Source organism: Ornithodoros turicata, chromosome 1 (assembly GCF_037126465.1).
Source record: "Ornithodoros turicata isolate Travis chromosome 1, ASM3712646v1, whole genome shotgun sequence".
Classification (NCBI taxonomy): Eukaryota; Metazoa; Arthropoda; class Arachnida; order Ixodida; family Argasidae; genus Ornithodoros; species Ornithodoros turicata.
Genome location: NC_088201.1, coordinates 191,317,373 through 191,333,392, shown reverse-complemented (window position 1 = coordinate 191,333,392; position 16,020 = coordinate 191,317,373). Strand labels below are relative to the sequence as shown.

At 48.0% G+C, this 16,020-nt stretch overlaps 1 protein-coding gene across 8 annotated transcripts in view; it reads right to left on the bottom strand.

Moving 5' to 3' along the window:
- The window catches only part of LOC135378889 (atlastin-3-like), a 191,258-nt gene extending 176,909 nt beyond the window's left edge, over positions 1–14,349 (bottom strand). For 7 of the 8 annotated variants that reach the window (XR_010418606.1, XR_010418607.1, XR_010418608.1 and 4 more), the window contains exon 1: positions 14,213–14,349. Coding sequence is in view for 1 of the 8 variants with exons in the window: in XM_064612048.1 (XP_064468118.1) it covers positions 1,521–1,553 (33 nt within the window). In the remaining 7 variants the exon portion in view is untranslated. Of the gene's footprint in view, positions 1–1,520; positions 1,587–14,212 lie in introns of all 8 variants that reach the window. The other variant, XM_064612048.1, reaches the window with a different exon arrangement.
- Positions 14,350–16,020: the final 1,671 nt, after the last annotated feature.

Here is a 16,020-nt window from a genome sequence, read left to right as displayed (position 1 = left end):
TTCACCAGTTGTCCAACCATCTTGCCGAATGACATCGTTATCTGCCCTGATTTGTTGAAAACATGAGGCGTACGCCTTTTTTGTGTCAATTATGAACTGCATAATTGTGACAAAAAAGGTGTACGCCTCCCATTTTCAACAAATCAAGGCAAAGAACGATATCATTCGAAATGATGGTTGGACAACAGGTGAAGTAATCGCCGTTCCGCTAACGGACTTAGGTTTGCCGTCTGACTAGGGCATAAATCTTGTCAAGAATACGCCATTGCGCCGGTCGATAATAAAAGAGTGCGAAGCATTGACGTTTTTCCTTCTTGTTTTTTCCCATATTGTTATAGACCACATCCCCTGATGGTGTTGACACTGGAATGGCTGATATACGTATGGTTAGAACGGTAGGCGTGCTATTGTTCGCCAAGTGTATGCCCCGTGTACTTCACCAGGGGACAGTTCTAACAGGGTGCCGTGTGTTACAAGGGAGTACAAGTTCCCTCGCAACTTTCTAGAAGACTCGAAACCTTTCTAGCCTAGCAACTTCCGAGCGCTAGGCCTCGTTGCCACGAAATGGCCACCTGAATTAGCCATCGGCAATCTCTCTTTCCCCGCTATTTCAATGCAGTGCGTGAGGACAAATAATGTGTCTTTCAATCTATTACATTTTCTTAACCCGCACAGCATGTCGACGGTCTGTCGTACAGCAGGAAGCGGAGTTAACGGGAATGCCACTTCGACCAGCAGAGCGGGAAGAGAGGCACCCTACCCTGTTATAACAGAACTTCACCACATAGCTCGCTCATAGCCAACCACCATTCCGAATGATATCATTCTCTGTATTGATTTGTTGAATATGGGAGGAGGCGCCTATGTGGGACACATTATCTTGTCCCAGACAGGCGTCTCCCCCCTGTTTTGAACATTAGTCAGGACACAGAATGATATCATTCGGAATGATAGTTGGCTAGGAGAGTGCTATATGGTGAAGTTCTGTTTTAACAGTGTTGACACATAGGGGAAGGAAATAGAGAGAGGGTTTGGACTATCCCACTTGTGCTGCTGGTGTGTCCGCCTTGCCATGAGCTGTTCACCCAGCATTACCGCCAGCTGTGCACTCGAAAAACGGGGGGAGGGGGAGGGGTAATGGCAGGACGTTCGCTGAGTGCGGCATTTTCAGCATTGTGATAAAAGAAATGAGCATGCACGCGGTGTGGTGGCAAATTTATCGGATTTGCTGTCCACCTTCGCGTGTATCAGTAAGATAACGGCATCGCATCCGCGCGATATCGGCCAGCAAACCCGAAGAAACGTCACGTTGATAATCACGAGTGAAGGTAATGCCGAGTCAACGGCTCATGGGAAGACGGACACCCCGCAGCACAAGTGGAACAGTCGAAACACTCTTTCCCTTTATTTATCCTAAACGCTGCTAGGGTGCTTTCTCTTCAAGCTCCGCCTGTCGAAGCAGCGTTCCAGTTAACTATGCTTCGAGCTGTACATTGTTAGAAATGAAGTAATCCACTTACCCTCTCTTGCAAGGCACTTTCCCCCGAAGCCATTTTTTTTTATCCGCTCCCGAGAAAGCTTCAGAGCTGCGTTCACAAAGGATCAACTTTTGTCAAACTGTTCACACTAATGCGTGATGCAGTAAGTGCTCTTCAAGTATGCGGCACGATCACTGTCACAAAACACGGCCGGTCACTTTATGTGACGGCAATAGTCCAGACTTGTTTCGTTAAATGCCTGGGATCTGGAAACAATTCTCAGATTCCGGACAAAAACACATCGAATCGTGTCACGGTGTATGGTGGCAGTGAGAGGAATTGACACCCCTGTTCTTGCCGCGGATAGTCGAGGGGGATATGGACAACGTAAATACAAGCACCGAAGTGTTGGATTTCTCAACTCTGGCTCTTCCATCCCACGGATCCGAGACAGACAGCGGGAAGCAATAAATTTGGGAACCTAACCGAACGTGACTAACCGAACGAATATATGCGACTGTGTGCTCTTACTCTGCATGGTCCGGGGTTGAAATGTAGACACTATAGGAGGGCTGTATCAATGGGGGTTAAGAAACAGCGCAAAGAACTGCGGAGTTGTGCGGAAGGCGTAAGCGTTTTTTGTACTATTATGTCGTACATAATGGCTACAAAAAGGCGTAGGTCTCCAGTTTTCAACAAATCAGGGGAGAGAACTATGTCATTCGGGGTGATGGTTGGCTGGGAGGCCGCTATGTGGTGAAATTCCTTACAAAATATAAATACAGTATTTAAATACCGTAACTAGTACCATAAATACTGTGAGGGAGATCGCATCTGGAATTACTGAAATAATGATTGATCATGACAACCAATCAGCACGCGACAATAACATTTATTTCTTAGGTAATCGTGGCGATTTTAATATTATAAGTTTCTCGAAATCTGCATCTCCTAGGCATCTTCTGTTCGACGGTACAATCAGATTCGCAAAGGAGAGCAGCATCTGCACGGGCGCCGATGAACTAAATTCTATTCCGATGGGATAGCTCGTGAATATTGTTAGGTTGTGGAAGAAGGACGAGTACAGCCGGTGAGCTTGGGTGCAAACGGCAAAAAGGAAGGTTTTAATATATCGCGCGCATACAGCGCCTGGTTGAACCAACCATCTTCTTCCTCACAATATCCCCTTCGCTGGAGCATCCGCCATGTCCTCATGGCGGCCGGTCTAGGGCTTGAGGCGAATGACGTGAGCCGTCTGTAGAGCTGGAGTCCGTCGGGTAGACGGCGCGGTACAAGGCTCGATCTGATAATTAACATCAGAAATGCGGCGGACTACTCGGTGAGGGCCAGTGTAGCGTGGGAGGAGCTTCTCCGAGCGTCCAACACGACGAGTGGGCGTCCAGAGCCACACGAGGTCGCCAGCAGCGTAAGACACAGGACGATGTCGTGCGTTGTAACGGATGGCCTGCTGTTGCTGAGAGGCCAACGTCCGTAAGCGCGCCAGTTGTCGTGCGTCTTCGGCATTGCAAATAGCCGCCGCCGAGAGTGGGTCAAGCGGGTTGTCGTCGACACAGCGTGGGAGGAGGCAGTCCAAGAGGGATGACGACTCACGGCCGTAGAGCAAATAGTAAGGGGAGAAGCCAGTGGTTGCTTGACGAGCGGTGTGTATGCGTAAGTAACATAGGGAAGGACGGCGTCCCAGTTTCGATGATCCGCCGTGACATACATCGAGATCATTTCGGCAATAGTCCGGTTGAGACGCTCTGTAAGCCCATTAGTTTGTGGATGGTAGGGCGTAGTGGTGCGGTGGACGGTGTTGCTGAGTTCCAGGACGTTGCGTACAGTCTCAGAGAGAAAAGAGGTCCCGCGATCGCTGACCAGCGTCCGTGGCGCACCGTGACGGAGAATAATTTGTTCAAGAAGAAAGGAGGCCACGTCGGAAGCTGTGCCGGTAGGAGTCGCTCTGGTTTCCGCATACCGTGTCATGTAGTCAACAGACACAACTATCCACTTTTTCCCAGCAGCCGATAGCGGAAGAGGGCCGAGCAGGTCTATTCCAATTCGCTGAAACGGAGCTTCAGCGGGTGCTACAGGATGTAGATATCCAGCGGGAGAGATCGCCGTGGGTGGCTTCCTTCGCTGACAAGGGGCGCAGGACTTCATGTAGTTCGATACCGAGCGATACATTCCGGTCCAGAAGAACCTATTGCGGATACGGCTGTACGTCTTGAAGATGCCAAGGTGACCGGCAGTGGGATCGTCATGACAGGCCGCGATGACGTCACGTTGCAGTGAACGGGGCACCACTAGCAACCACGGCGAGCCCTGTGGTTCGAAATTTTGGCGGTACAGAATGCCATCTTTAATTGCGAAGAGGTTGGATTCACGGCACGTCCCGGCGTTGGCAGGTGATAACTTACGAAAGCTTTCAGCAAGTGTACTGTCTTGGCGTTGCTGACGTGCGATATCAGAGAACTCAAGAGCCGCAACAATAGATGGTTGATCTGTGGTTGGTTGATGTTGATCTGTCGTAGTGGGGGGTAGGTTTCGCGACAAGCTGTCCGCGTCCAAATGCCGCTTACCGGACTTATAAACGATGGTCGCGTCATAATCTTCGAGCTTTAGCGCCCAACGACCGAGCCGGCCTGTAGGATTCTTCATGTTTGCCAGCCAGCACAACGCATGGTGATCGGTGACTACATGGAATTGTCGACCATAAATGTAAGGACGGAACTTAGCTAGTGCCCACACAACGGCCAAGCATTCTTTCTCAGTGATGGAGTAGTTGCGTTCTGCAGAGGACAGAGTACGACTAGCGTAGGCGATGACCCGTTCGGCCCCGGACATGCGCTGGACTAGGACGGCTCCTAGCCCGTGGCCGCTCGCGTCGGTATGAACTTCCGTGTGAGCGTTTTCGTCAAAGTGTCCGAGGACTGGTGGAGAAGATAGCGCGGCCTTCAGCTTGTTGAATGAGTCGTCGTGCCGCGAACTCCAAACAAATGGCACGTTCTTTTTCAATAGCTGCTGTAGGGGCTCAGCGATATGAGCAAAGCCCTGAATGAAACGTCGAAAGTATGAGCAGAGTCCAAGAAACGATCGTAGGGACTTAAGCTTGTCGGGACGAGGGAAGTCTCTCACAGCAGCAATTTTGTCGGGATCAGGATGGATGCCATCCCTGTCAACAACGTGGCCCAATATCTTGATTCGTTGGCTTCCAAATGTGCACTTCTTTGCATTGAGTTGGAGCCCTGCCGCGCGGAAACATTCCAGAACAGCTCTTAGGCGAGAGATATGGTCATCGATGCTTGAGGAGAACACTACAACATCATCGAGGTAACAAAGACAGAAATTCCAACGAAAGGCACGAAGGAGCGTGTCCATCATCCGTTGAAATGTAGCAGGGGCATTACATAGGCCAAATGGCATGACACGAAACTCGTAGAGACCATCTGGTGTCACGAACGCAGTCTTTTCACGATCCTGCTCGTCAACGGTGATCTCCCAATAGCCAGACCGAAGATCTATAGAAGAGAAGTACCGAGCACTGTGGAGAGAGTCGAGTGTGTCGTCGATGCGGGGAAGAGGATAGACGTCCTTAGTGGTGATCCTATTAAGCCTTCGGTAATCAACACAAAATCGCCAAGTTAAGTCTTTCTTCCGGACGAGGACTACAGGTGACGACCAAGGACTGTTGGATTCCTGTATTATGCCTTTGGTAAGCATGTCGCGCACATGGTCCTGGGTGACACGACGCTCAGCCTGGGACACGCGATATGGTCGGCTATGAACTGGAGGCGAGTTTCCTGTTTGAATGGTGTGTTTCACGGACGTACAGCAACCGAGTGGCGCCCCGCTTGTGTCGAAGATGTCGGAGAATTCTGACAAGAGATCAACAAACCGCCCTTTGTCGTGGGATGATAGGTCCGAGGATACTCTCCCAGCCAAGTCAAGACTGCCGGGCAGACGTTGGGCCGTACAGTCGTGAAGTGTCTCGGCGCAGAAGGCACCAGCGCGGAGAGCGAGAGATCGCCAAATGAGAAGGTCCCGATGCGAGTCCCCGATGCAATGACACGATCTTCGCGAGAAGGATTCGTCACCCAAACAGTACTGTGGCCGTCCTCAAACGTGAGCAGTGAGCATGGGGAGCAAAGAGACGTCTGCAGGAGAAGATCCGTTTTGTAGGAGAACATCCCTTCCACACATGGGAGGGTAGTTTTGATTTCCACTTGTACGGCCATCATCGTATCAGCCGGAATTCTGGACGTCTTCAACACAGATACGGGGATTTCATCCGAATCAACTGCGGCTTCGTCACTGAGCGTATCTACGGCAAGATCCAGTACATTTCGCGAACAGTCGATGACAGCCTTAGAACTACTCAGGAAATCCCAGCCGAGGACGATGTCGCAGATGCAGCGCGGCAGCACCAGAAACTTGATTGCATAAAGTTCATTTGCAATAGTTACCCTTGCAGTACAATATCCCAGCGGTTGAACGGCACTGTTGTCGCCAAGTTGCACACAATGGCCTTCAGTGATAGGAGTCAATGCCTTTCGCATGCGTCGCCGCAGAGATTCTGAAATACAGGACACCGTAGCACCAGTGTCAACAAGTCCTTCTAGTCTACAAGAGTCAAAATTTAGGGTAACGTAATTTGTAACACTTGGAGGGCTTTTGGACAATCTTGAGTTCTCAACCTGACCCTCAACAGTATCGCAGGCTGCGGCGCTCAGTTTGGAGCTGCATACGACTTTGGCGCCGTTTGGTGTAAGGGAGATCTAGACCGGCGTCGAGGGTGGGGAGATGGTGACCGTGGCATCCTGCTTCTTGCTTGTTCCCCGTACCACGAGATCTCGCTGGAATCATCAGCCCCAAAACGATCGCTTCCGAACGGCTTCTGCTCCCATTCCGTACTTGGCGCTGAATCATAGTAAGTAGGGAATCGCTGGCCGTAGTACCTCCTAGGGGAGTCCCAAAACGCTGCCTTCTCATGTCTTGTTGGCGGCGGGTGCAGTAACGGGCGATGTGGCCGGGTGTGTGACAATAAAAACAAACCGGAGGAGCGCTGTAGCGAGGCCGCCGGTCTTGCACAGGGCCCGAGTAGCGACGCGGTGGCCGCCGCGCCACAAGTGGTGCCGTGACCACTCCTGAAGGCTGGGGGATTTCAAGCGCACGTGGTTACGAAACAGGAGGAGAGCCACAGACGTGGGCGTACGTCCTAGGTGAAGCAGCAACGTGTGAAGACAGAGTTTGTAACTCATCTTGTACCAGGCGACGCACTGCCATGTTGTCACAGGTTCCCGCAGAACGAGGCTGAAATGGAGTGTCCGCGCCCAGGTCGTGACCGAGGGCCGCAAACTCTTCTCGAACAATCTTCCGAACAAGTATGGACAGTGACTCCGCATCGAAGTCGTTACTCGGAAACCGCGTTGTGCTTCCCAGTGCTACACCAGGAACTGAGGCGTAGATCCGATGACCGCGCAAGTCCTCCAATCGTCTGCACGCTTGGCCGAGTTGGCCTACAGATGTAGAAACTTGCGAAGCAATGCCGCTAAACAAATGCTCCGCCAGACCCTTCAGCAGATGGTGGATCTTGTCAGGTTCCGGCATTTTGGGATCCACTCGACGGCAGAGGAAGAGCACGTCCTCCATATAAGTGGTGAAAGCTTCCTGGAATCCTTGTTGGCGCGTGCTCAACTTTCGGATAGCATCTTGCTTCCGCTCTTCTGTCCTGCCGAAAGCGTTTGTAATAGCAGTCTTAAAAGTGTCGCAGGTGGGAAGGGACGATTCGTTGTTTTCGAACCATTGTAGCGCGGTAGATGTTAGGTAGAAAACGATGTTCCCCAACCGCATGCTGTCGTCCCAGTTGTTATGCGTGGCGACGCGGTCCACTTGCGCCAGCCAGTCTTCGACGCAGAGATCTTCTGTAGCTGCAAAAACTGGTGGGTCCCGCTGTCGGGCCAAGAAACGAGGCGCAGGAACGGGCTGAGCAGGCTGCCCTGTGCCGTCTGCCGGCGTGGACACTGATGGTGGAGACACGAGGACTTTTCCGCCCTGGAGATGCAGGATGGCGACGTCTAACGGTGCGAGAGGTAGCAGGGATAGTACCGCACCTCCACCAAGTGTTAGGTTGTGGAAGAAGGACGAGTACAGCCGGTGAGCTTGGGTGCAAACGGCAAAAAGGAAGGTTTTAATATATCGCGCGCATACAGCGCCTGGTTGAACCAACCATCTTCTTCCTCACAATATCACTCTCAATTATTATGAATTTGAGTGAATTCGGCACGCTCTTCATATTGGTGGGGTAAAAAAGTGACCTTTACTCGGTAAATTTCCGAGTTCAGTTCCTAATAATTAGCATAATGAAACTTACGTTGGATGACATTCACATCAGGACGTGTCAAAACGCCGAGAATAAACGCCGTTGACCGCGTGATTCTAGGTGGCGCAGTTTTTTATTATAATTCAATGACACGTTTTCTGGGACACCCTGTAGAATGGTTGTCGCATGCGCATGCTGACACAAACACAGTATAAGTGCGCCCCAAACTCGCCCTTCTTCCCGGAAGGTCACACGCAGGGCAATTTTAGGATATGAGTCAGCATATTCTGTATTTAGGAGTATTTATAAAATAGTTCCAAGAATAAATATCCCAAAATTGGTATTTATATATAATTATAAATACATTTTCCAGTCTGTATTTTAATAAAACTACATGTATTTATATTTTAAATATTGTTTTAATTACAATGTAATACTGCCGATCACTGCTCAGTGGTACCCTCAAGGAACCGTACTCAGCTGATCGGTACAACGCGGGCATTGGAATGAACAGCAAGATGCTGACTCATCGGGCAACCAGGGACGAAGTTGGTCCCCTTGTTTCTTCAGGATAAGAAAAGGGGAGTGGGAGATAGAGCACCTGGGTTGGATGTTTCTCGCCAAACTTCGGCTTTCTTTAAAGAATTGTCTTACTTACCTGGGACATCCTGTGTGAAAATACCAAACATGCCCGTCGAAACTCCTTCACTCTTGCGCTCCGGCGTCACCGAGTTAAGGCATTCTGAATATGATGAGATATTTTCACTCATGGCTCGCCTCCTCCTCGCGCGATCTCGGTATGATGTAGTAACGAGCGCGCGACGAAGGCGCGTAGTTCCCGTCCTCAGACGATGGCTGCAAACAGGGACGCGGCGAACGGTGGGACCATAGAGATCAGTGGCTGAGACTCGGCACAGCGAAGTGCTCGGAACGAAAGCGGAAATTAGCGGAAGCGTTATGACGTAAAGCCATAAAGCAACCGGTCAAAGCATCACTTCCCGCCTATTTCGTGGAGCTGTCCGGCACCGCTTGGCGCCACGGTTGGCGGGGTGTGTGGGTGGGGGTATCGTTTATCGAAAGAAGGAAAAAAGTAAGAGAGGGCGGTCTCCCTGTCCAGACGGGCGGCAAGTTTCCACACAGAAACGGGACACACGACACAAGCGATCATACGTTCAGTGCAAAGTTCAGTGACTGTGCCATCTGGTAGCCACCTTCGGTTCACACCGTACAGTTCACCATAATGGTTTTCAGTTGGTCACATTTATTACAGCAGGTCACATATTTGTTGGTCACATATCAGTTGGTCACAGGTTCGTTGTTCACAGTGGATCACAGATTGTTGGTCACTCAGTTCACAGAGTTGTCTACTTTGCTGTCAGAGAATACATAGGAGGTTACTCTCCATCATGAAATCTAGGACTATGCTTTGTGTTGCTCACCGCGTTGACATTGGTCCAATAGGGTAAATGAGTGACTCCAGAATGTGCGACTTGCTGACCTAGGTTCCTCATTCTTTCCATTAGACGTTTCCTCTGCTGTTTGTATGTTCTGCAGTGAAGCAAGATATGTTCTATATTTCCTTCGACAGATGGTTGCGCAGTGCATCTTTACTTCATCCTGTGATGCAGAGGACGTCCTTAGTCTTGGCGCTTCGAATTCGCAATCTCATTAGAAGCGAAGATTCTTCCCTTGTGAAACCACTTGGGATGCTCTGGGAGGGGGGGGGGGACTGTTTGCATCGCTGTCCTGGGATCGGGGTGAGAGCGCCATGCATCTTCATTTATATCAGTTTGCGCATGAGGAGTACTTGGAATAGCGGGGAGTGTAGGAGGACGCTAGTGTGTCGACTCTTTCGTTTCCGGGGAGGCCCTTGTGCAACGGTACTCACTGCAAGCCCCCCCGCCTCCCCGATTATATTGCCCCTGATCTCTAGTTCTTTTATGATTTCGAGAATTTGGAATGCAACAGGGTGGTCTTCGATGACCACCACGATCACGATCAGGATCGCTATCGCCGCTCCGGTCATCACCGTAATCTTTCATCATCGTCATCACTTACATTAGACCCCCTAGCTATGGGGTTGCGTTCCACTCCTTGAGTGGAGAACCTCCCCACTTCATCGTCACAGTATAATTGTCATTGTTGTTGTTCGTAGCCTTTGAAGGGCTGCTTTTGAGTCTGATTGAATTACCACGGGGCCAGATTGTCGACTCATTTCTTTCGTTTTCATTAGTGCAGCCAGGATAGCTGTCATTTCAGCATCTCTAGTCGATGTCGTCCCATGAATCGCTTCTGCCAATCTACTTTCAGAGCTGGAATGCAGAATGCTGCTGCACTGGTTCCAGCATTTCTGTCAATTGATGCGTCCGCGAATATTTGTAGTGAAGCATGGTGGTGCTCATGCATGTAGTCTCTGCTTCACTTCCGAGCAACTATGTCTGGCGTATTTCCTTTTGCAGTGTCGGGGACTCAAAAATGGGAGACATTTAAAACTCGGTAGCATAGAAAATAATATAATGTGGGAGGTGGAACTTTGCGTAGGAAGTGCGCGGAGTAAGGTTACAGACACTGCAAGAGACAAAGTTCTATCCGTGTAGTTTCTCAGCCCTTCAATAGAGATTCAGAGAGACATAGAGGCATACTACACTGTAAGGACAGGGACTGCCTGTTTTCTCATCAAGTTTCCCCTCCTCTGCCTTTCCCTTCCCCTGCAGTAACTTTGAGATCAATGAAGTCGTCCTCAGTATCATGCCCGGTTAGACAGATGACAGACATGCACGAAAAAGACGACACAACACCCGCCGCCTACAAAATATTTATTTTCTGGCGGATCCACGCATGTATACCACTATCCCTCTCTACCTCTTCTTTGGAGCCAGCTCGATTATCATCCTCGCATTTCTTTTTGGGGAAATTCCTATCTTCCTGACATGAATCTTCCTATTTCTTCATCTTTTTCTCGCGATTATTCTGTGTTATTTTTATTTTTCTCATGCGTGGCACAGGCTGCTCGCGCGTCTCTTCAACATTGGAAACATTCAGGCCCCATTGTGATAGTCAGCCTAGAAATCACATTTTGTATTGTCCTGTGATTACAACGGGCAACCGTTGCCAGTGTACGTAAAATCACACGTTACATATCCACATGCCACTATCGTCTTGCATGATCCCCTGTGGCTCTCGCTCCGGTGGGAACGGGCCACCAGACAAGGACCATTTGAAACTATAAGGAAGCCGAATAACCTCGGGAGCTGCAACATGTGTCCCAGCTTTGTGGGAGCTCGACCTTAGGATTAGAAGGGTGGGATAATGAAAAAAAAATCAGGATACACAGGTCCCCTCCTGGATTTGTGCTGGATGATACAATGATGTGAAGGCCTGCCGCGGCACCCGAACCTTGAGGACCTCGGGGATTCCTAGATTACATTGGGTTGCACCCGAATTTCATTTCATTTGTATTTTTGACGTGAAAACGTCTGTATGCTCAGTTTGGAGTCGGGTGGAGATTTACGATGCAACGAAATTATGCTGAATTTTATGACGCGATAACACGGTGAGTAATAATAAATCGATAGTAATCAACTGGCTAAATCCAGACAATTTACACGTGTACAAATATAGCCAACAAGGTTACGGCGACGGCTTATCAAATCTCTGGGTGTTGCGGGCGCGTGAGAGAGGGACGTAAATACAGGAGTCCGTGTCTCTTGTGGACACATCTACAAATTTATCTCGCGAACGCTTGAAGCTAGGACGCTGAACGAGATGTCGTTGGAAAACGCGTGAGAGGTTCTACCTAGACACTACGCGATAGCGGTTTCAACAACAACAACCAAAATTTTATAAATATGCAAATATGAAAAATCAATTTTTTTCCAGAATATCTGCATAAATCAAGCTAAAATTGATTAGAATCAAAGGAAACAACAATCAGAAGAAAGGGCGTCTTGAGAGGAAACGAAAAGGTCCACAAAGTCCAGTACCGAGACCGACCGATCGAATGAGCTACGGAAGCGCGACAGAAGATTAGCGGCGAAGGTCAATTGGACTGGAGGCGCATACAATGTCCTCTCAGCTGCTAATAATAAATGACTAATGAATAGAATCAAAAAAATAATAATAAAGCTTGTATTTATTTCATTAAGATCCTGCGAAGGATAAAAGGAATTGGAGATCGTGACGTTTTTATGTAAAAACACTACGAGCTCGGACGCGACTGAGCCTCCCCCAAATTTTCTTCGTCTTCTTTTCTTTTTTGCTTGAAGTTAAATTGGACAGAAACTTGATTGTGGGGGCATCGTGAGGGTAATAGTCTTAAAAGCAATATCAAAGCACAATGAGCTTATACCATATTCTTTGTTTGTGTACGCTGCATAAATATTTCACGCAGTCGCGTGTGTGAGTGCCATTCTTTTTGCCACAAGAGCCATTGTGCACCGGAAACCCCTTATACATGGTATTCTTCTATTCATTACAGATATTTCTATAAGATGCTCTGAGAGCAGCGCTGATGCCATTTTTGCAGGCGTGCTTTGCGGCCAGTCGGGCATCCTGTAGGGCAATATATACCGGGCGTTTGAGTTAAATCCCCGGGCTCAATATTTTGCGAACGGGTGCACCAATCGAAGGACTTTCTTTTTCACAAATATCTGTCCGACGCCATCTACAGGCTGCGCACCGTGTGAATGAGTGGGAAGCGCTCATTATTTAAATAAAAATCCAAATGAGTTTCGTGAACAACCTAACATGTACAGCAGCACGCCGTCAGCATTAAAATAGGTACTACCCCTTTTGGGACCTTCAGTGGACACATTTTATAGACAAATCTGCCACCGAAGCGGGACATTTGTTGCAATGATTAATTGCTTCCGGTTTACATAATCTTGTTGCGACTGGTCGCGGTGAAGCGCAAAAGCATGCTCTTCCACTCCCTTATGCACCAATGACCAGCTGCGGTGGCGCAGCGGTAACGCGTGCGCTTGGAGACTGGGAGGTCCGCGGTTCGAATCCGCGGGCCGGCTGTGCCGTCTGGGGTTTTTCCTGGGTTTCCCTCAGATGTGTAATAGGCGTATGCCGGCACAGTTCCCCTGAAGTCGGCCCATGGACGCAGCTATCCTCCCCCCGAGCGGATTCCGCTCGGTCTTCCACTTCACCCTTTCCTCTCCTCCTCTCCACCACCTTTCCCTTCCCGCGAAACATGCCGCCTAATCAGGCAGGCAGACCTCTCCGGTTCCTCCCAACGACACTCCTCCTCATGCACCAATGAATTACGTGTTCTTGAGCTTACTTCGCCACAGGGCGTGCTAAAGACAAGGTAACATCGTCCGACAGGCTTCGCCACTACACCTCTCCTCTCGCTTATCGGACTGATATGCGATCATAACCGAGAAAGGGCGCATATCAACACTACTATGGGACTATGAAATGCGCAGTCGCGCGCGGAAAACTGCCAACGGTGAAGTTAGACTAGCTTGGACATCAAAATGCAAGCACCAAATTTGAGGCAAAAATTCAAAAAGCCAAACTGAATGAGCACGTTCCCGAACAATACTCCCATCTCCTTAAATAGCGACCGGTTGTGCATTCGCTTATTCAGTTTGGCACCGATGACGTCCATCGCGTGATGGACGAAACGTCTGAGTAAACCTTGTTATTTTGTTACGCTAAGTCGAAGTTTCTCTACTTTTTTGACCAAACTTGAGGCTTTATTTGTTGCTTTGTATATATTTGCCCTTTCTATGTTATTCCAGCCTCAGAATATCAGTTGTGTCATGACCAAACTTGGACTAACCTAATAATAAACTAACCAACATGCTGCTCCGTCACGTTCACCGTGATAAGCCTAACTGCTGCTAAAATGTGGTTTTCCTTCGCTAAAACGACTTGGACAGCATGCACTCTTAAAAATGAACTTCACCGCATAGCACGCTCCTAGCCAACCATCATCTCGAATGACATCGTTATCTGACCTGATTTGTTGAAAACCGAGGGCGTACACCTTTTCTGTGACAATTATGAACAGCATAAGTGTCACAAAAATGGCGTACGCCTCCCGTTTTCAACAAATCAGGGCAATAATAATAATAATAATAATAATAATAATAATAATAATAATAATAATAATAATAATAATAATTTGTTTATGATAACGTGCGCATAAACAACTCGAAGGTCTGGCAAATGGTGCACCAAACATGAATGAATTCAAAAATACAAAGATAAACACAAATACACATGAATACAAAGAGGCTACACACCAAAATACAGCAGACGAAACAGCGAACGTCAAAGTCGGTCGTTAGAAAAGCGAAACAACTAAAGCGAAGACTACATAAACCATACACGAAAAATTGACTTGATGACATCAGTAACGTTAGGAAAATCAGCGAATATGTCATAACAATATACATACGTGTGATGTAAAACGCTTCGTAAAACGCCAATGGATGAGGATGGCGCCCAGAATAAAGAACACTCTCTGTTTGAAATATTCGCGGCACTCCTCCTGCTGGTCTACGGCCCTCCCGGCTCCTGGCTTTCGCTCGACTCCCTGCCGGCGACACTGATCTCTATGTATAAAGGATGGATAGCGGATGGGTGAGGGTATCGCGGGAAAGGGTACGCCAACCGGCCGCCATATTGCGGTGCTCAAAAGAGCCATTACAGCCCATTGGAATGCATGTAAGCTGTGACAAGTTTTGCTGTTTGTGAGCGCTTCCCTTGCTGCTTCGCTAAAATTTTGCCACGGATCGCTGCAGAAATCCCTCGTGATTGGATTCCTTACGTTTTTGGTGTGAAATCCCGTCACATACATGTTATTTCCTGTCTATTTTGTACTCGTGTGAGGTCGTGTCGTTCCAATTTTGTACTTTGAACTTCGATTATGTGATTTGCTGGTTTTGTGTGGTGTTGTATATGTTGTGCTACGTTTCCTTTGTCGTCTGTCAGCGTGTGCAGCGTGTTGCTTCTCGTGTTTCTCCCATTTCCTTTCTGCTCGGGGGAGTGGAATGCCAGGTAATGTTTGGCTCGTTTGTTTATGTAACCACCTTAATATGCTTGGGTATAAACATTATGCTTTGCACAGGAAGTTTAGATATGACTAGTTATGGCACGAAATGCCGAACGGCACTAAATCACTTCCAAAGGACTAGAATGATATGTGATATAAAGGCTATATGACGGTAAAAACATATCGACTAAAAATATGTGCACTGGGGAAGTAAATGGCGGTAAAGACAGTTCAAAATGGCTAGAGGTAGAGTGAATAAGTCATCAAAAAGGCTAAGTAGCAAGGTCTTGTGGTGAAAGCTCCAACATCAAAGTATCACAAGTCCAGTTGCAACAGCAAGTCAACCAGGTAAGTGGGCAGAGTGCATTACTGGTTTTTGAATATGATCAACCTTGACAATTTCTTTCGCAGATGAGGCCTGGTTGTCACCTTCTCTGTATATTCCTTGGCAAGGTGGTACAGCCCGATACTGCTGTAGCACTGGGAAACTTCTTTGATCAGACGGATCACATTGTTTTCATTTGGGCTGCATTCAAACATATATTGTCGCAAACTTAAGCAGGGGGAATAAAGAGTAGACATTCGAGGTTGAAAAATTATTTATTGTCTCTAAGTAAAGTAAACATGCTGGAACGCACCAAAGAGACATGTGGCTGGTGTGTTTGTATGTCCCACTAATACGAGTTTGTACGTTAGGCAAAATTTTCATGCAATACTTTTTTCTTTATATGATTTTGCCCATCTTAGGGCCGTCCTATCCAATATGGAGTGGCTTTTAACTGCATATGAATGCATAATTCAGGAGTGTTTTCATATATTAGACTAGTTGCAGCTTTAAGGTGCCCTTCATGCAGTACTGATTCCAATCATCAACCATCGCTTGAAACTCTTAACTAGGCAACATGATTCATAGAGGCTAGACTTTCATGCAAATACACACTTTCAACCAGAGTTCGAGGCAACTCATTACTGTAACTAAGTTCCTTTTTCTGGTAACTGATAACCTAACTCTTTACTTTTGCGCCATTGTAACTTTCAGAGGAACTCATTTCTTTTTCAAGGAAACTTTGCCAAAGTAACTTAAGCTAAGTTCCAAGGTAATTTTAATTCGCTTTTCACTAACGTCCACTTTCTTTCTTGCTTTCTCTCTCGTTCTTCCATGGCATTTTATGTCATAAAACGTGATGTTCAATCAATGACAGTATTCTGTT